The sequence below is a fragment of the Leucopleurus acutus genome, assembly GCF_964270905.1.
Source record: "Leucopleurus acutus genome assembly, chromosome: 20".
Taxonomy (NCBI): Eukaryota; Metazoa; Chordata; class Mammalia; order Artiodactyla; family Delphinidae; genus Leucopleurus; species Leucopleurus acutus.
In genome coordinates, this window is record NC_139162.1 from 19,079,024 (window position 1) to 19,098,437 (window position 19,414).

Genomic DNA, 19,414 nt, shown 5'->3' on the forward strand with positions numbered 1-19,414 from the left:
TCTGCCCCGTGCCGATGAGACCAGGCGTGGGCACAGGCCTGACAACGCAGGGCGGAAAGGAGCGGCCATTAGCACTAATGAGGCAGGCGGCCTGAAAGCTTTTTACTTTGAAGCTCCTCGTCCACCCAGGGAACAGTCCGTTCGGCCACCTTGGCTTCCAGGAACCCCAGGCAGAAAAGGGTGCGGGGGCAGGAGCAGGGCTGGGGTTTTGGAGAAGCCTGGAGGAAGAAGGGGGAGGAGAGGTAGGGCCAGAGATGGAGGCAGAGGGCCTGCTTTCGGCTAAGTGGGCTTCTCCCCTCCCCTCTCTCCCCTCAAAAACCCAGGATCTAGGTCTCCACCCCAACCCCACCCCGCTCTGGTCACTGGCCCATCACCCCCTCCAATGCCCTTGACCCAAGTTCCTGGAAGCAAAGGGAACATGCCATGCGTAGGGTCTGAATGAGCATCTCCGGGGCCACAAATTAAATTAAGTGTTCAGGGCCGCCTTCCTTGTTATTGCTAATGGCTCCAGCCTACCCATCCCCATTCCCCAGGTCCCTGTCCTGGGGAATGAATGTGGGGGCCCTGGGCACCCTATATTGTTCCCAAACTTTGATTGGTTCCTGGAGACCTCACTCCAAACTGGAGATGGGTACCCCTCTTATAGAGCCCAGGTTCCAGTGAGAGAGGCCTGAACTGTGCCCCCACCCTCTGGGGGGGCGCCCTCATGCCCTGGCTGCAGGGAGCAGTCACGTGTGGGCCCTTCATTAGACCCTGCCATATAAACCGAGGGCATGGGGTGGCCAGGAACTCTTGGGGCAAGGATCCAGCAAGCAGAGGTAAGTCCTCAGGTTGGGCAGAGACTCCTACTCTCTAGGGGTCTTCTGTCTGGGATAGGGCACTTAGAGGGTGTTCTAGGGATGAAGAGGGACTAAGTGGTGGGTCTTCCTGCTGAGCCAGGCCATGCTGACCACAGTGCTGCTGAGTTGTGCCCTGCTGCTGGCAATGCCCGCCGGGCAGGGGGCCCAGATGGGCTTGGCTCCCCTGGAGGGCATCGGAAGGCCTGACCAAGCCTTGTTCCCAGAGCTCCAAGGTCAGTGTGGGCAGGGGTGGGGATGGGTGGGGCCTGGACACTCTCTGGTCACGAACTATTCTGCCTGGTATGAGCCCTCTTTCCCCCTTCCCAATCCCAGGCCTGGGAGGTGGGTGTCTTGTGCATGGGGGTTTCTGTCCTCACATCATCTGTCCCAGGCCTGGGCCTGCAGCCCCCACTGAAGAGGACAACGGCAGAACAGGTGGAAGAGGCTCTGCTGCAGGAGGCAGAGGCCAAGGCCTTGGCAGAGGTAACTGCTCAGGAAAAGGGCTGAGGCCACAATCTCTGGGTGGGGGGATCAGGCATCAACCTCCATCTCCACTTCGGTGACCCTCTCACTTGGGGTGACACTGCAGACCATCCCTCCCATGCTCCACTGACGTCCCGCCTTGATTGGGTCAGGTCCCTGAAGCTGCCACTGAAGGCCCATGTTACCCAACCCCTGCAGGTGCTAGATCCGGAAGGACGCAAGCCGCGCTCCCCGCGTCGCTGCGTAAGGCTGCATGAGTCCTGTCTGGGACACCAGGTACCATGCTGCGACCCATGTGCCACGTGCTACTGCCGTTTCTTCAACGCCTTCTGCTACTGCCGCAAGCTGGGTACTGCCGCGAACCCCTGCAGCCGCACCTAGTTGGCCGACGTCGGGGTCGGGGCTGGGGCAGGGGAGCGACAATAAAGGATGGGACCAACCCCAGGGTTGTGGCGTTATTTCGAACGTGACCGTCGGAGGGGGGAGGTCATGGCAGGGGCAAGGTGTCTCCAAGCCAAGACACCACACACACATCCCTACCCCAGGGCCTGCGCTATCCCATCATGAGTCACTTACATGCATGCTCTTAGAGTGTCAGGCGTCGTTGGGAGAAGCAGAGGAGGGCCGCGCTCCTACCCTTGAGAATCTTATATAATAAATGAGGGGAAGGGAGGGCGCAACGCAGCATAGGAGCTGTAGCTCCCAGCAGGCTAACAAAACATTAGGGTCCAGGGCCTGCTTGCGTTAACTCGACGCGTGACCCGCAGCGAAGCCTTCCCCTCACCGGACTTCAGTTCCTCTCAGGGGAAGGCTGACAACAGTCTGGAATATTTCCAAGCATAAGAAGCGCCGCCCACTCCCATCTTTACTCCTCTGGCCGCCACAGCACCACGTGCACCAGACTCGGGAAATCTAGAGTGAGGGCCCAATGGAATCCCCACGGCCACGGGCGCCACCACGCGCTCGGCCTTGGACACTCCAAGCCGCTCCCGCCGGAGAGCAGGAGGCCCTCTTCCCCTCAGCGCGCAGGCGCCAGTGGGCGGTCCCCAGCCCACACCTGCGCAACCGTTCCGCGAGAAACCACCCGGAAGCCGGGCGCCGCTCAGAGCCCCGCCCCGTTGTGGTCACGTGGGTCGCTTGCGCGTCACCTGATGCGCTTGACAGCCCGCTGCGGGCGCCGCGTCAGCTGATCTTGGAGTTGTGCTGCGTGCCGGCAGGTCCGGGTCCTCCGGTCCAGCCGCCCCCGCCGCAGCCATGTCGTTCTTCCCGGAGCTTTACTTCAACGTGGACAATGGCTACTTGGAGGGACTGGTGCGCGGCCTGAAGGCCGGGGTGCTCAGCCAGACGGACTACCTCAACCTGGTTCAGTGCGAGACGCTCGAGGGTGAGCCGCGGGGCCGGGCTGCGGGGCCTCGAAAGGCCGGCAGGGAGGCCGGCGCGGGCCTGAAGGTTCTGAGGTCTGGGAGTGGAAGCTGGGGGTTCTCGAAGGGCCTGAGAGGTTGGGGAACCGGATCCGGGCCTGAGAGGCCTGCTGGGAATCCGGGGGCTAATGGCGGGTGCGCCGGAAGGGAATATACCTCCATTTGCGGCTCCGTGTGGGCCCAAACGCAAACAAGGCTTTAAGAACCGCAGTGGTTCGCCTCTGCTGGGACCACTTCTTCCCCGTTCTGCCCACCATTGTAGTTTGGAAGAGAGGGTCTCTCGGGAGTGGTTAGCTGGTGTGAGATGTGCTCGTACAAGCCTCTTTACCTTGACGTAGCCAGAGAGCTGTCTCGTGGCAAAGCTTAGGGAAGCTAAGCGGAAAAGTCCCCGGCTTTCCCTCCCAGCACATACACCAAGGGCTTTGGGCTCATTGTGTCTTCACGTTGGCCGGCGCAGTGAGCCTTTCTGGGGAGTTACTGAGCCAGCTTAGCGAGAGTTTCCTCCTATCGCCAATCCACTGGCTGAGCGGTCTTCTGAAGGCCCTGTTTGGGAGAGCCCTGAAAGTCGGGAAGTTCATACATCTGTATTTGACAATAATTCCCACCCGCTCCATGAGGGTGCCTGTTCATACAGGGTTTCCTAGCACAAGAATGGTGAGAAGCTGAGTTCCACTTTTTCTCAGGACACACAGCTCCAAAGTGGAATTGACTCTGTGAGGCACAGCATCAGATTTACTGAATTAGAGACTTCCCTGATTCCAGTCTTCTCTTCCTCCTCCCGCTACCCACCGCCGCCCCCCAGCTGGTAGTGAAGGGCACAGTGGCTGGGCTGTGAGTTCCCATCCCTGACCTCCAGGTGATATCCTCGAACAGAGGTACTGCTAGCCACCTGGTTGGTAGCTGGAGGGGGAAGATGGCCAGATGATTCGCTTTCTGGAGAAAATTTTCTCATCATAAACTTACTGAGGTTAAAAGTGAGCTCAGTTTAAAAAACAGTTATGTACCTTGCAAATTGGACCTGTAATGTGAAAATAAATACCTTTAAGTTTTAAAACTTACTGCAGTTCAAATACAATTGTGGGCATTATGGTTTTAACATAAACGTGCAAGAAAGGTCTTTCACCTCCCTTATGAGAGTGGAGGTGGGGAAGGAGAGGAGAGCACTTTAGGGTGCTGGGTTGTAGGAACTTGACAGCAACCTCATTGTCCTCACTGTGGCAAACAGAGGAGAAACAGAGAGAGGCTGCACAGGGCAGGGCTTGGCACACAGTGGTATTTAATGGGAGTTTTGTGGACTGATTGGGACTGAAGGAAGATCTTTATTTGCTTAAATCTGAATGCGGACACCATTGATTACCAACTGGCATTTGGTAAACTTGTTTCTCTTCTAGGCTTTCCTCACTCCTGCTGCCCTCCTACCCCACCCGTGTAGAGCTTCTGGGGGCACGGGGTTCCCATCTTCCCAGCAGACCCTCCATCATCCCCCATAAACATGTTAAGCCATTCTTCCTACAGCACTGCTCACACATGGTCCCCTTGTGGATCACCATCCAGCCCTTTAGTGTGACATTCAGGGATGCCCTCGCTCTTTCACACATGTTCCTTTCCTTCATGCAAGCCATCCCCCAGCTTTTGGTGCACATTGTGTGGTGGACTTTGAACTTTCAAATCTGACTTTGAATCCCAGCCGCACCAATTACTGAATCACTTTAGACAAGTTATTTAACACCTCTGGGTCTTGGGTTCATCATCTGACACATTAACAGCACCTATCTCACAAGGTTGAGAGATGTCAACAAGTTATGTGTAAAACACTTAACTCAGCACCAAGCACAGAATAAGTGCTAGGTAAATGTTAGCTCGTTTCAGTATTATTTGCACTAGCCATTTTCTCTGCTTCCTTCTTACTCCCGTGAAACCCAGTGATTCCCACCCTTTAAGGTCCAGACCCAGTACCATCCCATCTTAGAACCCCTTTGTGGACACGCTAGGCTAGAATGTTGTCCCCCTCCATCCAGTTGCAGCTCTTGTGTTTGTTTGTGCTGCTTTCCTAGAAGTCTGTCAACACAGAGTTTGAGATTCTTGGGACACTAGGCTGAAGATGCTCAGGACTTTCAGGGGCTGGAGATAACCAGAGGCGGGAAGGATTGACCAGAAACTCCACTTGTCCTCTACAGAAAGGCCTTCTCTGCTCCTGAAGGTCACCCCAGAGGCCTGACCTCCAGCCCTTTGTTGCTGGGTGTTTTTGCTTCCTTATCTCCAGGGAAAAGGGAAAGTGGGGGGAGAGGGGAGGGAGGTGGGAAGGAGAGACCAAGGAAGCCTGTGGTCCCTATGAAATCTGTAGGTGTGTCCTGAGATGATGAGGTTTCCAAAGAACATGTTTTAGAAGTGGAACAGTTTCCTGAAGGCTCAGGACATTGGGTGGAGAGTGTTTATTTGTTCTGCAAGGTATAGGAAGTACATATAGACGCTCCACCACACCCTGGCCTTCCTTCTTGGCTTCTACTCCATCAGGGCATCTGCTACTGACCTCTTTTCCTAGAACTCAGCCTCTTAGGACCGCTGAAGTCCATGTATCCTCCATTGTCCATCTTGCTTGATTGTCTCTTCTCAGAGGTAGGAGAAGGTCCTAGCCCTTGGTGAACTGAGGGGACAGAGCTAGGTGGTCACAAAAGCTCTTTTCAGCTCTGAGTGTTTTGGATGTGTTGAGTACCTTCTAGAAGTTGGGTCCTGTGCTATGGACTTGTGGGGAAGAGAAATCATACAGGATTACTTTGAATGTTTTCATTCATTCCACATATACTTGTAAAGCACCTCTTTTATGCCAGGTACAGCAGTAGGGTCTGAGGTACTTTGTTGAATGATGTTCCCCTTGACCCTCATAGTCTGGGGGTGGAGGTCAGTGGGGCCAGAAGACATTAAGAGATCAGTGTAGCATAGCGGTTACAAATGTGGGCTTACTACTGCACGTTTCTGTGGCCATGTAACTGCTCTGTCCTGAGTTTCATCATCCGTAAAATAGAAATAATAATAAATAAAATGATACGTATCTTTACTGATGGGGTGGTTGTGAAAGCTAAACAAGATAATCCCTGTAAAACACTTAGCATGAACTTGGCACATGGTAAGTACTGAGTCAGTGTGCTAGCTGCAGTTATTGTTATTTTAAAGCAAAGGAAATATATAATTGCATATTAAGGGTGTTACCTGTGAAAGGGACAGTGGAGAAATGATAGAGAATCAGAGGGGAACTTTCTGTAGAGAGTGTGGCTGGTTCAGGCCCTGCTGAGGAAGGATATTCGAGCTGAGGTGTGGACAATGAGGAGCCAGCTGTGCAGAGAGCTAGGCCAGGGATGGGGTGGAGTGGGGTGGGGGACATTTCGGGCAGAGCGACCAGCATGCCAAGGAGAAATAGTTGGGCCAATCAGAGGGACCAAAAGGAGTCCTGGGTGGTAGGGTGCCGGGACAAGAGCACAACTCTGCTCGGAACCCAGACCCTTGGTTTAAAAACATCAGGCTGATCCCAGGGGAGGAAGCCCCTGGCCGCTCAGCACTGGGTGTGGAGGCAGAGAGAGTGGTGGCAGGGGGTACCACCTTCCACAGAGGCCTGCCGAATTTGAGGTGGTCGGATGTGACTAAGTGAATGTATTTCAGATCATGAGGAACATATGTCTTGCTAATTCGATGTTGAAGTCTTCGTTTGCTCATTCAAAAAACGCTTCCTGAAGGCCTACTGTGTGCCAGCTTCTGTGCCTCATAAGAGAGCCAGGCAGGTATTTCAGGTATTACCATAGTTCTGAGCTTGAACCCTTAGCTTTGACCTTGGCTTCAGCCTAAAAGCATTGCTATTAATTTATCTGACTGGCTGCTGGGAATACAGGTATGAGTGAGACTCTGGCCCTGCCCTGCAGAATTTCCCCTTTCCTCTTTTCTCTTTAAAACTATTTATTATGGAAATCATTAAACATATACAAATTAGAGGGAATAGTATACCGAACCTATAAGTAATAATCACCTAATTACAACAGTGATCAGCTTTTGTTGTTATCAATCTTGTTTCAGTAATAGCTGCATTTATCCCCCCACTCTCAAATTATTTTGAAGTAAATCCCAGACAGCATATCATTTCAGCTGTAAATATTTTGGTGTTTCTAAAAAAGATCATGATTTATTTTTTTTTTAACAACCACAATCCGATTAGTCCTCCTTTAAAAGAAACAATAGTTTTTGATGTCATCAAATATCCATTTCGTGTTTAGATTTGTCTGATTGTCTCAAACGATTTTTTAATACAATTTGTTTCAAGCGGGGTCCAATTATGATCCATATATTTCAATTGATTGATGCTATCAGAAGTCTTTTAGTATATAGGTTTTCTGTCTCACTTTTCCTTTTATTTACTGAAGAAGCTGGGTCTTTTAATTTATAGATTTTCCTTCCATCTCAACTTTGCTGATTATATCCCTCCTGTATAGTTTAACATGTTCCTCTGTCCCTTGTTTTTCCTGTAAATTGATAGTTAGATCTAAAGACCTAATTAGATTCTGGTTCTATTTTTTTTTAAACAATATTTAATAGATGACATTTGTGCTTCTATTGAGAGTTGTTTCTCTTTAGTTGTTTCCCTTTTTATGACATAGGAACCATTGACATTTATTGCCTAGAACCATTATTTCATTAGGAGTTGCAAAATGGTGATATTTTAATTTTATGTTTCCTTCTGCAATTGCTAGCTTGAATACTTCTATACCTGGAAATTGCCAGTAATCAACTACTTGGTTACCCTGAAATACAGTCTGTATAGGAGAGGCAGGATAAATGCTTAATTCTTTCCCATATTTACTAGCTTCCAAAATAATGAGTTGGTTTTCCAACATCCTCCAAAGATGACTCATGAGGTTTGTTTGTTCTTCTTTTTATTTGTTTAGTATCATAACACACTTACGGATTTTAATATATTTGTTGTGCTTCAGTCTTTTAACTTTATCAGTGCTCAAATTGTCCTTTGGCCAGTGGGAGCTTATACAATAGGCTGCCTGTTCAATACGTTTTTTGATATAACCCTGTAGCCTTCCTTACTACTGAGATGACAATATATTCTAATGTTATCTTGTACATTTGTTGACCCAGACCTAGAGTCATCGTTTCTCTTAGGGGACCTGATTCTTTTTATAGGAAAATGATATTTAGAGACCAAAATCTGAGTCCAGGGGTTTCTCACTGTTGCTGAGTTGGTCATTATTTCTAGGATTTTTCTATGAATTAGCTCCCTTTTTACTTAGAAACTTGGAAAATACAGAGAAGCCTATGGCTTGCTGGATTATGCAGCTGTAACTCAGCTGATGGGTACCAGATGCCAGTTCCTAATTTGGAATGGGGGCTCCCCCTGACACTTGGACCATTCAGTACATATCCTTCCTGTTGTAAAGAAATATGCTTAGCATTCAGAAGGAGGAACCCTGTGTTCTTCTCAACTTCCATGTGAGTTAGGTGGTCCCGAGTGATTGTTTTCCTCAGCCAGTGAGTTAGATGCTCAGGGACTATGGTTGAAGAGCTCACATGTGTGATATGCTGGTTGTCTTTCAGAACACTGTATCCCTCTCTGTTCTGAATCACTCGTCTTTTGTTCATTACAACATTTCCTTCTGCATTTCAACATTATTTCACAAGACACAGTCTCATATAGGAAGATGAAAGTGAGACTCCTGGCTGGCCTTGGCCAAATCACCAGTCACATCAAACTGCGGATACAAACATAGATGGTGACTCCAGGAGTGGCACTAATTAGCTACTAGTGGCACAGTTAGTTATTCAGCACTAATTATAGTATGGCCAGGAATGTGGCTGGAAAGAGATCAGCTTTGAAGGATTGCGAAAACCACAAGAAGGGCTTTGTCCTGAATGCAGGGGATGGGAGGGTAAAACTACTGGACTTGTACTTCAGAATGTACCTGCAGTTTGAAAAGTGTTTTGGGGGTCGTGGCCACACTGAAGGTGGGAAGAACAGTCTGCAGAATCTTATAAGTAATCCAGGGCAGAGAAGATGATGGCAGCCTGTCTTCAGGCATTGGTAGGGAGCATTGTGGGACGGGGGGGGGGGGGGGGGGGAATTATAGGAAGAGGAGTTGATAGGATTTGAGGGTTGGATAAGGAGGCTGAGGAAGAAGGAAGAGTCAAGGCTGATGTCTCCTCTCTGGCTTAGGCAACTGTGTAGGTGGCAAGTGAAATGATAGTGGACTGTGGAAGGAACAGGTTGGAGAAAGAGTGAGAAGATGGGATTGAGGGATCTGTGAGCCATCTGAGTGAAGATATGGAGACTACTTTTGCTGCTCAGGTGTGAGGTCTGAGCTTGGAGAATCAGGGTAGAAGTGTGGCCACTGACCCCAAGAGAGAGCATAGAATCAAAAGAGTAGAGGCCCTAGATGAGGCCCTCCCCGCATAGGGCTTCTGTTAAGCAAGGATAGGGTAAAAGATGGTCCTGCCAGAAAGAGCAAAGGTATCCCCTGAGAGGTTGGTAGCCCCAAGAGAGAAAAAGAAGGGGGTGGTGACTGACAAACATGACCAAGAGATTGAAATAAAGTCAGACAGTTCTTCATTTGGTTTTGCCATTCAGAGGTCATTGGTGACCTTAATGAGTACAGAGGAGAGCAGGGCTAGAAGCTGACAGCAGTGCATGGAGTGGTTGGGCAGAGACAACATACAGACAGAGCAGAGCTCACCAATGAACTCAACTCACTGATGAATCCCTGCTCAGCCTGTTACTAGCTTTGTGACCCTGGGCAAGTGGTTTATCCTCAGCTGCATAATGAGAGGTTTTTTTTGCGGTACGCGGGCCTCTCACTGTTGTGGCCTCTCCCATTGTGGAGCACAGGCTCTGGACGCGCAGGCTCAGTGGCCATGGCTCACGGGCCCAGCCGCTCCGCGGCATGTGGGATCTTCCCGGACCAGGGCACGAACCCGTGTCCCCTGCATCGGCAGGCGGACTCTCAACCACTGCGCCACCAGGGAAGCCCCGAGAGTATTTTTTAAATTAATTAATTAATGGCTGCATTGGGTCTTCATTGCTGCGTGCGGGCTTTCTCTAGTTGCAGTGAGCGGGGCTACTCTTCATTGAGGTGCGGGGGCTTCTCTTGTTGCGGAGCACGGGCTCTAGACGCACAGACTTCAGTAGTTGTGGCTCTCGGGCTCTAAAGCGCAGGCTCAGTAGTTGTGGCGCGAGGGCTTTGTTGCTCCGCGGCATGTGAGATCTTCCCGGACCAGGGCTCGAACCTGTGTCCCCTGCATTGGTAGGCGGATTCTCAACCACTATGCCACCAGGGAAACCCACAATGAGAGTATTAATAGGATCACTCTGAAATGTTAGTGACGTGTAAGCACAGGGCCTGGAGCCGAGAGAGCAGTCAGGGAAGCCAGCTGCTCCCACTGTGGTCATTCCTTCCCGTCACTCCTGGGAGGCAGGCACCATGCTGGGCCTCGAGTGGGTAATGAAAACATGTCACACAGGCCTTGCTTGGGTGCAGGTGTGCCTAATGGACAGACTGGTGGACATCAAAACAGCATTGAATGTCCAGTAGGCACGTGGTACACTTTGGGGCAGTGGGAGCATGTGAGGAGTAGCAGTTAAAGGGTACAGGGCTTCTTTTTGGGGTAATGAAAATGTTCTAAAATTGTGGTGATGGTTGCACAACTCTGAATATACTAAAAACCATTGAATTATACATTTTAAATGGGAAAATTGTATGATACATGAATTATATCTCAGTGAAGTTGTCACACACAAAAAATTAGCCAGGTCAAGGAGTGGGGAAGAAGGAATGGCATTAGCAGTCTCAGAAACGTGAAACTGCATAGAATATCAGGAGAACTTTGGGAACTGGGAAGAGAGAGTAGAGCACGTGTCGGGTGTGCAGGGCTGAGGGTGGATAGGCACATTGGGCTGGTTTATCGAAGGCCTTGGGTGCCTTGGAAAGATACATAGCTTAGGAGGGCTGAGAGTTGTGTTTAAAAAAAGAGAGAGAAAGAGAGAGAGAGATTCTTCAGTTAGGTCAAGGTCTGTGTGTGGGAAATGTCTTGCTTAAGAGTTTATGTTCTTGCCTGGAAACACTTTGTTCCATTTTGTTTGTCAGAGGAGAATATATCGATTTGGTGAAACTGCGTGACCACGGCTTAGACAGCAAGACAAGCTTAGCTTGGTCCAGAATTCCTCAGAGTCAGATGTGATCCAGAGGAAGAGAGAACAGGGTTCTGACAATCCAGTGACCACAAACACGAGAGAGGAGCTTGGGAGGCGTTGGGGGAAGGGTGTACACATGGAGAGGGTTTGCACTTGGACCGAAGGGAACAACTACATTGAGTCTCTGAGCTGTGAGAGCCTGGGCCCACACACACCTGATGTTTTCCCCTCAGTGTCTGATGGCCCATGTTGTCCCGACTGCCCCAGGCAGTGGCATTGCTGTGTGAAGAGACATCTCCCCCCTACCCCCAGCACCCAATGATTGATGAGCTGGCATGGATCGCTGGTGGTGACTTGACTGTTCCTCTCCAGCTGGCTGCTGCTGCAAGAGGATGAGGCCCCAGAGCAGGGGTGGAGGCGAGGGGTAGGCAGGAGGGAGGTCTTGCTGCCATGAGCCAGCTTGGATTTGATCTGTCAGTAGATGAAGGGGGGGGGGGAATTATGAAGGGGACAAGCATTGGTGGTGTGATGTGAAACTTGATGTGGGGCTCAGGAGGTTGGGTTTAGGAGGAGCCAGGCTAGAAGCAGGTGCTATTCCAGCTCTCCGGGTGAGAGAACGGGGCTCAACTGGGGCAGGAGTGGCACGTGGGCAGAAGAGGGACTGGGTCAGAGACCAGCTTAGGGCATGAGACTGATAAGACTGGGCCAGTCTGCCTTAGGTATGGTGGTGAGAGGGGTTAGAAGTTAGTTAGAAGTCAAATGTCTGGGTGGGTGCTGGAACTGCTTCTGAGATGGGGACCACTGGAGGAGGAGAAGGTTTGGGGCATGGACAGGGTGGTGGAGGAGGAGGTGTTCTATCTCAGAAGTGCTGAGTCAAAGTGTCTGAGGGAGGTGGCTGTGTGGATCTGGAGCTCAGGGGAAGTAGCACTAAAGATACCAATCTGGAAGTCATCAGCACACTGGCGGCCGGCAGCTCAGCCCACGCCCGGCCGTCTGTTGGCTTGCAACCAGGGCAAGCCTCCCTTGGAAGCCTGGTCCTGCCCACAAGTCTTGCCAGGAGGCTGGAGAGCAGCCTTAATGGCGGGCCAAGTGGACATAAGCGTGGCCTGAGGAGGATACCTGGCGTGGAGCCTAATTTGGCGAGCAGAGCAGGGAGAGCCACAGCCAGGGATTCCCCTCCAGATCCCTGCCGTGCCTCCTGCATGACTGGGCATGGTGGTTTCTTTTCTTTTTTGGTCTCCTTTTTAACTAAACATAACTTGAAAAAAAATTCCAAAAATAGAGTTGGTGGAAGGGTGACTTGGTGTAGATCCTTGGGGGACAAGTTTTTACTGCCTTGTTTAAACATTGCATGTATATGTGCTGTGTGGCCCTATATACCCAGTTACAGGATCGTATCCCCTAAATTAGCACAGGATGGCACATACAGAGGTGATCACACCAGCCCTGTTGGTAACTGCAACCTGTTAGAACCAGCGGAGTAGCCCTTGACAGGCTTTGGTTAAATAAATCATGGTCTGTGCTTACAGTGGAATACTATTCCGGTGCTCAAAAGTGTGATGTTCCATGAAGACTGATTTAGAAATATCTCGCTAGGTGAGAAATTGCAAAGTGTTGCGTGTAATATAGTCCCATTTTAGTAGAATGCCAGGTAATGTGCACATGGAAACGTGTTTGGAAGCATAGGCAACAAGTCTAGAGTGGCAGCCTCTGCAGAGAGGGATTGGAACGGCTGGGAGGGGGAATATGTCAGTTCTAAATTTTATGTACCTTCCATTGTTCAAATGTGTCATAGTGAACAAATGTTTCATAATTTAAAACATCCGCTAAAGATATGTAAAATAAAGGAAATTTGAACATACAGGTGAGCAAAGAGAAGGTACTTAACACCCATCCGCCATACAAGCCAAGACCCCTGCTGGTGACCCTGGAGTATTCTTCCAGATTTTCGTTCACAGCATTGTAGGGTTGATCTGAGCCTTAGGGAGCCCCCATCAAGCCCCTTCTCTTTACACCAGAAGACTCAGTGTCCAGGGGATGCATGAGGGCCAGGGCCAGATACTTCATGTCACTCAGACTAGAGCCCCAAAGCCCCTGTCCACGTGCAGCTCACCTCTCACCTGCCTATTTTTCTCTCTTTCCCTTGTCGCCACTTCCCCATCGCTACTTCTTGCTTTCCCTTCACTGATTACATCTTGCACTAGTAGCCTTTAAAGTAGCACTTTAGCCTGGTTTTATCTGGGAAGCTGTTTATGGTCAAGATAGTCCACACAGGAACTGATAACCCCCGTTTCATAAGCCCTGCCCCAGAGTTCATGTCAGAACTTGCTCTGGGGGGTGTTGACACATTTGTCCTTGGATTTACTCCCTGATTTCTTGGGCCTGGTTTCTGAGGTGGAGCCAGTGTCTGAACCTGTGCTTAGGACCTTTTGAGGTGACCTCAGCACAGGCAAGTGTCAGTCATCCAGGACCCTTGAAGATGAGGCTTTCTGGGTGACCAGGGTTTCTGGATGGAAGAGAGGGAAAGATCCAAATTTTGAACATTTTGCATAAAGCCATTCTGGAATGTATTAGTCTCACTTTCTTGCTTTCACAGTGGCACACACTAAATAAACATAGTAGACTTTCTCCCGAATTAGGGCTGTTAGACTTGAAACGAGATGACACCAAACCACTGTCCCTGAGGGCCCAGGTCTGCCTCCAGTAGTTTGTCCCTGGCCCCCTGTGGTCAGAGCACCTGCTACAGCACCCTAGAACCTTTTCTTACTTGTAGCTGTTGTTGTGCTTTGGGTTCAGCTGTTAGATGCCCTCCAGCTTGTTGGAAGGGTCAGCATTAAGAATGAACAGGTGTGAGGACATGATGCAATGGTCTGTCTTGTAAATCACCTCTGCCTGCTCAGAGTCAGGACCCTAGGGCCTCTCTGGGTCACCAGGACCTTTCTTGAGTTCTGTGTGAGGCCAGGCATCAGGCAGACCGTGGCTCCCTTTCTGGCCAACTGTGTGACACTATGCATGTGATTTAATGCCTTGAAGCTAGTTTGCCCACCTGTAAAATGAAACAGAAATCACTTGCAGTTGTTAGGACTCAACAGCACATGCCTAGCCAGAGTGAGTGCTCAATAGATATTTGTATGATTGGATGAGCAGCAGGTCTTTATTGGTACTGGCAGGGAGCTAGAGTGTGGGCTGTGGGGGAGGGGAAGCTGAGGCCCCCATCCTGGAGGGGTGCACCATGTTGTAGATTGTCCTGTTTCTGGGTTATTAAGCACTTTTTTTTTGGTTTGTTATAGCATTAAACATTAGAGACAGGGGGTAGAGAGCTGGATAAAGGGATTTGGAGATTTGGAAGCGTCTGGCCGAATTGGAGAACAAGGGTGGAGAGAGCTGAGGATGACCAGGCTTCCTCTGTAACCTCTTCAGTTTTGCCCCTCAGAAGGCCCCTTGCTTCACTGATGCAAGACAGACCAGTCCCTCATGATCAGACTCATGCTCGCCTTGTCTCCATTCTGGCTTTCCCGACTCACGTCCACGTCAGTCCTATTCTTGTTCTTTGTGACACATTTCTCCATAGCTCTGCAGGTGCCTGCAGCCTATTCCCTCCGGGACCAACGGCTGAGGGAGATGTGGACCAGGAGTCTGAGGCTGTTATCAAATCGCGTGGAGCCAGAGCAGAGCCTCTGGCTGTTGACAGTGCCATCCTCCCTTTGGCCACAAGGTGGTGGAACAGGACCATTCCGCTGCCTGAGAGCCAGGGAAGGGGGTGTGGCCGGATCCACTGGTGCATCTCCTCTGCTTCTCTGTGCAGCACCTGCCTTTAGCCACTGTCCCTTGGGACTCTGCTCCGGGGGGGGGGGGGGGGCGCCCTACTTCCCTCACCCAAGCCCCAGTTGGCCTTCCCGGATTAAGTAGGGCTCGTGGCTCAGTGTCTCCTGTCTGTCCATCTCTTCCCACCCTCGCCTCCCTGTGCCCCAGCTTCCTGGGTTAGGAAGGGGAAGGCCAGGGAGAATTCCCTGATGCTGTCCACCTTGTGCCCAGTGTAGACTGCTCCAGCCTTGACCACCAAGCTGTCCTTGTTTACTTCCACGTGGGTCGTGCTGGCAGTCCTCAGAGTCGGAGCAGCAGCTTCAGCTTCAGCACAGTGTGCCAGCTATGAACCAAGGGTCTTGGTAGCTCCAGGTAGGAGCTTGAAGCTGCCCAGGAGTCAGGGCCATGCTTCCTAGGCTCCCAGAAGCACCGTCCTTCCCCAGGTGGCCTCCACTTGGTCCTGCTACTCTGGTCCCTCCAGGAGACAGAAAATTCTTCCTCAGGACAGACTCCTCTCCTCCAGCCTTCTTCAGCACTTTGGGAACATGTAGGAGTGCATGTGGCACATACAGGTACATGTGTGTAGGATGACTCTGGAAGAGGCCCAAATCAGGCACCCCAGACTCTCTAGAGTATAGGTACATACAGTCATGTTATCAGGTAATTGACAGCTCTCCACCCTGCACCCCAATTTGGAGGGGTCTTTCCATTGGCCTCCCTGGCTTCTGCCTCATCCAACACTGACTCCTTAGTTGATTAAAAAAAACAAAAAAACTATCCTGTGTGGGAATATTGGCCTTCTTCTTCTTTTAGAGGCAGGAAAATCAAGGCCCTGAAGGACCATTTAGTAGGCTGGGCCTGACACCTGCTCTGCCCATCTGCACTCAGCACCCTGCAGCTCAAGGGGCTGGGGTGGGGCTGCCCCCGTGTGTGTGGGTGGTCCTGAGGGGTGGCAGGCAGACCTGCGGCGGGGAAAGGGATGTGTGGAGGAACAGCCCTGACTGGGTGCCGGGCACTGCTTTCCTGGCCAACTCTGGCCTGGCCCTGGGCCAGACCTTGTCCCCCCTTGGCCACTCAGGCAATGATTTTCAGGCTTTGACCTCAGCTGAGGCTTCGTGTTTGGCTGGAGGATGGGGCTTTCCCCTCCAAGGAGTCATCTGTGGTGTCTTTGCTGCTGCAACTCAGCTTTTCCTGCTTGCCACACTGCTCCACAGCCCCGGGCCTCCCCAGCACCTGCTGTGAGCTGTGCCAGGGCTGCTTCCTGGATACCCAGGCCTCTGGCCTCACTCTGAGCCCCTGCGTGGCCCTCAGGGGCTGAGGTCGCACAGAGTCAGTGAGATCCAGGCCTGATCAGGGTAGAGAGTGTCAGAGTTGGCCAGGCCCCTGGAAGTAACCTTATACAACCCTCTTATTTTACCTGGGAAATTGGGTCCAGGTGAGGCCCGAGGCCTTGCTTATGGTCTCCTGACACCCTTCTTGCTCCTCCTGTCCAGTCATTCTACATTTTTTGATTCTTTCCTTCATTTGTTCACTGAAGGCTGCCTGGACTATGCCTCTTTGTGCCAGGCCCCCAACTCGGGAAGGCGTGGTCAGGTGAACGAGGCCCTGATTCTGGGGCCCTTGCCATTCCCCCAGGGCTTGCCACATGGTATCTAGCATGGGAATTAAGGGTTGGGAGTCGAGGAATACAGGTGAGCTGCGACCCATGACCTGGCACACAGGGCCCAAGGATGCCAGTCATGGGTCGTAGCTCACCCATTTCCCCCACCTTCAACACTTTAAACTCCAAGCGAGATGCCGTGTGGCAAGGCCTGGGGAAAGTGGAGTGCTATGAGATTCCCGGAGCAGGCGACCACCTCTGTCTCAGGGCCAGCCTGAGTGCTGATCAGACTCAATCTGGTGTGTTACTGCTTCCCCTGCGTGTTTCCTGTCAGCCTCTTGAGCAGGGGGGTGAGGGGGTCAGGGGTCCTGGACAGGACCAGCTTGGATGCTACTGTTCCTGCCACTTCCTGCCTGGCCCAGGCCTCTTGGGTCTGCTGGGCATGAGTATGGAATGGATCAACTCTGCTCCTGGCCCGGGTTGCTTGGTCTTGTTTCTGTGAGCTGCAGGGAAGGAGGCTTCGTGCTGAGAACAGCATGGCTCGCAGCCCCAAATGAGGCCTGATTCTGAGAGCCCATCCATAGGGCCTAGGTCTGAGCACAATGAGTATTTCCATAGCTTGGACTCTAGGTACTGTGGAGCTGGCATGATGCTCCAGCCAGGATCCAGCCTGACCTGGCTTAATTTCACAGGAACAGCAGCCCCTGGGACCCTAAAACTGCTTTCCCCTAGTTGAAGTGAGCTCCATCTTTTCTTAGGGTCCTTCCTCCAAAGGACTATGCATGTAGAACAGAAGCCAAGCATCAAGGGCAGAGAGGATTGCTCAGGCAGTGTGGGCCAGTGGACCCAGGAGCCAGACATGGGCATGAGCCAGCTTTTGAGAAGCTCCCTGCCACAGCTGGCCTTTCCTGGGCTGCCTGGCGCCTGGCCATGCAGGGCCACTTTACCTGTTCTCGTTCAACACCCAGGCAAACATACATCTTTGGGAAAGTGAAAAGAAGCTCTTCGCTCGCAGCCCCAGATCCACTCCAACCTGCATGCACTGTAACTGTGGTGGTAAGCCTGGAGAAGAAAGAGCTTGTTCAGGGTCAAAGTACAGGGCAGCAGCAGAGGTGTGGGCCCTGCCTCCCAGGGCGAGGCTGGCTCACTTGATTCTCAGCCTGGGCTGTGGAGGGCAACAAGGGAAGCTGCCCTGCAAGCCCTGTGTCTCCTGGGACATGCCAGTTCCATGGGGCCCTGGGTGCGGACGTCCTGATGAGGGGCTATCCAGGCGGATCTCCACTCAGTCAGAGGAGAGCTTCTTGGAACTTGCCCTGGGTGCAGCAGTAACCAGTTCTGCCCCTCCCTTTGGCAGGTGGGACTGTCACCTGCCTGGCACCCTCCTGACTGTGGGTGGGTTGACTTCCTCATGGGCTGTGAGTGATGCTTTCATTCTCCCAGCTGCAGGGACGAGGTGTTCCTGAGGGTAATTACATGTGCTTCTGTCACCACCTGCCACCTGTCTCGGAGCAAGGAGAAGGGTGGTGAACCTTGCTGCCACCTAGACAGCACACATCCTGCTGCCTCCTAGACAAGGGGAGTGACACTCCCGCTAATCAAATCTCTGATTCTGATATGCTGGTGGGTGGTGTCATCCGGGCCACTTCTACAAATCAGCCCCATCCCCCTTCTGCAAATGCCGTACCTCACTGAAAGTCCTCCAGTATGAAACAAAATGCCAGCCTAGGGACCTAGGAAGGAGAACTCGCTGTCCTTTTCCTGCAGGATCTTTGCCTCATGCCAGCTGAAACCCACTAACTTGCATGTGGCCGTGCCAGCAGTAGCCTCCAGGTTCTTCCCGAGACTGCTGGCCCGCCAGCCTGGGGGCTTCCCATGGAGCAACGACTGCCCTTGGCTGCACCTGCTCCCGAGGACGGCAGGGCAATAGCTCACCATGTGGTGGGTGGTGCGGAGTTGGGTCCTAGCCTCTGTCCGGGTCCTTGGGGTTGGGCTGCCCAAAGCTCTGTATGATCCTGCTCATAGGTGACGTTAGACATGGGAGTCCCAGATTTTGAGCCCACTTTGTTCATCCTTCCCCAGGAGATAGCAGAGTGTGGCCTGTGCGTGTGCGTGCCCGTGCTGCACAAGGGCCCCTGGGGAGAGGACACACCAGAGCCCTGGGGAAGGGTCGGGACCATGGGAAGGAAGGGCAGGGGCACACTGTGGAGCGCTGAGTGGGACGGCCTGAGCAACAGACTGGAGTCAGAACACAGACCACCTGACTGGGACTGAGCCTCTCTGTTGGGGAGCTCTGGGTGGGATCCTCTCTGTGGAGCTCTGGGTGTGCCGTGCCATGCTCAGTTTTCTCTGTATAACACTGTCTCTGTTCAGTGTCTACCCTCGGAGGCTGGCACTGCAGGGCCTTTCACCAGGTGACTGGCCAGGAGCCTGGGTCCAGAGATTCCACCTGCTGCTCAGGGCCAAGCTGTGGGACAAGATGTGAACTCAGGTCACTGTGGTCCCAAAGCCCAGGGTCTCTCTCCCTTGTCCCACTAAACCACCTAAGGAGCTATGTCCTGAAACCAGTGACCTGGCAAAGTGGGGCTTCAGAGAGGGGCTGTGGCTGTGCATGGACATTGTCCTGGGCTAGCAAGAGGCCATGGACACGTCAGTTTGGGGTGGGGGCAATCCCAAGGCTCTGGATGGGGAATGCCAGGCGACACCTGAGGGAGGGGAGGAAGAGCTGGTATTTGATAGGAAGAGTTGGAACCCAGGGCTAGTCAGTTACATGAGGTCTACAGGGAGCCTGTGATGGGCCTGGTAGAGGCCTGGGGATGAGGAGGATGCTTAGTCTGTGCTGCAGCCCCCAGGTAAACCCAGGGTTAATGGTTTCCATGCTGTGGCTCCCACGCTGGGAGTTCCAGATGTGGCGCTCTGACCCTGCAGAGCCAGCCAACCAGTGCACACATCTGCTTTGGAGCTGATATGAAGAAAAGAGGTCTCCCCCACCCCCAGAGCCTGGGGAGGAGACTCAAACACAGTCCATTTGCTGAGGGGGGGTGGTTATGGCTCCATTGGGCCACCAGCCTGGCTGGCTGTCCACCTCTGTCCATTT

General features: G+C 52.1%; 2 protein-coding genes across 3 annotated transcripts in view; both read left to right on the forward strand.

Moving 5' to 3' along the window:
- Positions 1 to 797: 797 nt before the first annotated feature.
- AGRP (agouti related neuropeptide) lies at positions 798 to 1,703 on the forward strand (the record flags this gene model as incomplete). Of its 2 annotated transcripts, XM_082863425.1 has the most annotated exons (4): positions 798 to 818; positions 940 to 1,072; positions 1,231 to 1,322; positions 1,521 to 1,703. In XM_082863425.1, the coding sequence occupies 3 exons, from the start codon at positions 943 to 945 to the stop codon at positions 1,701 to 1,703; spliced, it is 405 nt and encodes a 134-aa protein (XP_082719551.1). The 2 variants fall into 2 exon arrangements, with proteins under 2 accessions (XP_082719551.1, XP_082719550.1); XM_082863424.1 differs by lacking the exon at positions 798 to 818 and having other exon boundaries at positions 943 to 1,078.
- Positions 1,704 to 2,506: 803 nt separating this feature from the next.
- Positions 2,507 to 19,414, forward strand: part of ATP6V0D1 (ATPase H+ transporting V0 subunit d1) — a 38,036-nt gene continuing 21,128 nt past the window's right edge. Inside the window, exon 1 of the mRNA XM_082863414.1 lies at positions 2,507 to 2,706. Coding sequence (XP_082719540.1) covers positions 2,577 to 2,706 — 130 coding nt within the window. The 5' untranslated portion in view covers positions 2,507 to 2,576. The remainder of the gene's footprint in view (positions 2,707 to 19,414) is intronic.